Genomic DNA, 1,249 nt, shown 5'->3' with positions numbered 1-1,249 from the left:
TGACATAGGTTTGGGTGCCTGCGTCCGGTCAACCTCGCCCTTCAGCCCCTCTGTCTCCAGCTCGTCCTCCACCTGGGGGGCACAGTGGGGGGGTGGGGGTGGTCACAGGGGTCCCCAACACAACCAGGGGGACTCCAGCCCATCCAGGGGGTCCCCTTTGATGCCCACCTCGTTGATGATGTTGTCAAACTCCTTCTCCATTTCGCTCTTCACCTCATCCTTCAACTGGGCCATCTGCTCCCGGGGCAGCAGAACTGACTCCAGCTCCTTCTCAAAGCCTCCCACCACATCCTCATCCTCCTCCTCCTCCTCCTCTTCCCCCCCCTGCCGCTCTCCCTCACCCACTGGGGGCTCCTCAAGGGCTGGGGGGGCTGGGGGAGCCTTCGATGCCTCCTCCTCCTCACTCACCTTCTCCTTGGCCTGGAGGGAAAGTTCTCATGAAGATCCTTTGGTGTTGATGGGGAAACTGAGGCACAGAAGAGCTACCCTGGGGAGGGTCGGTTTGTCCCTGCCCTGGGGAATCTGTCCCCAGCCTGGGGGGCATCACCCACCTTCTTGGTGCTCTCCCTCAGCTCCTCGATGAACTGCAGAAGGTCACCAGGGCTCCTGATGACTTTGAAGTGGATTTTTTTCCGCGGATCTGTCACCAAAAGGGACATGGGGGAAGGGATGGGGATGGTGACAGCACTGGGGGGGAAGGGGAGTGACACAGCGGCCACCACCCCCAGCCACACCCTGCTGGGAGGGGACTCACCAGCCACCTGGCCACCTACTGCCTTTGGGGACAGCTCCTCTGCCTGTGGGAGGGACAAAAGGTGACAAACTGCTCCTCTGCCTGTGACACCCCTATGGTGGCCCTGGGGACACCCCCGGGGACACTGGGGACTCACACTGCCACTGTCCTGCTGGCTGTTCACCTCCTGCACAGGCTCCTTGGCCCTCTCCAGCTTGTCCCCCGGCGCAGCTGGCACGGGAGAGGAGCAGGGATGGCACCACGTGGCACCACAGGCCCCCAGGCCACATGTCATCGCAGGGGGACAAGGGGATGGGACTATAGGGACACACAGCTGTGCTGTCACCACAGGGACAAGGGACACAGAGGGAACAGGGCAAAGAGGGGATATGTAACAGTGGGGACAAGGAGAGGAGGGGACACAGCTGTGTTGTCACCATGGGGGTGAAAGGATGGGGGGGACATGGCTGCACCGTCCCCATGGGGATGGGAGGGGGCAGATGTACGGGTGACAGG

The 1,249-nt window shown here is 62.2% G+C and overlaps 1 protein-coding gene across 1 annotated transcript in view; it reads right to left on the bottom strand.

Annotated features, from left to right (window-relative positions):
• The window catches only part of OS9 (osteosarcoma amplified 9, endoplasmic reticulum lectin), a gene marked incomplete at its 5' end in the record, with an annotated part of 7,856 nt that overhangs the window by 4,953 nt on the left and 1,654 nt on the right, over positions 1-1,249 (bottom strand). The window contains 3 exons of the mRNA XM_009993952.1: positions 5-72; positions 169-351; positions 552-797. Of these exons, the coding sequence (XP_009992254.1) occupies positions 5-72; positions 169-351; positions 552-797 (497 nt within the window). The remainder of the gene's footprint in view (positions 1-4; positions 73-168; positions 352-551; positions 798-1,249) is intronic.

This window comes from Chaetura pelagica, unplaced genomic scaffold, assembly GCF_000747805.2.
Source record: "Chaetura pelagica isolate M959 unplaced genomic scaffold, ChaPel_1.0 scaffold2440, whole genome shotgun sequence".
NCBI classification, from domain to species: Eukaryota; Metazoa; Chordata; class Aves; order Apodiformes; family Apodidae; genus Chaetura; species Chaetura pelagica.
This window is presented reverse-complemented; position numbering and strand designations above follow the sequence as displayed.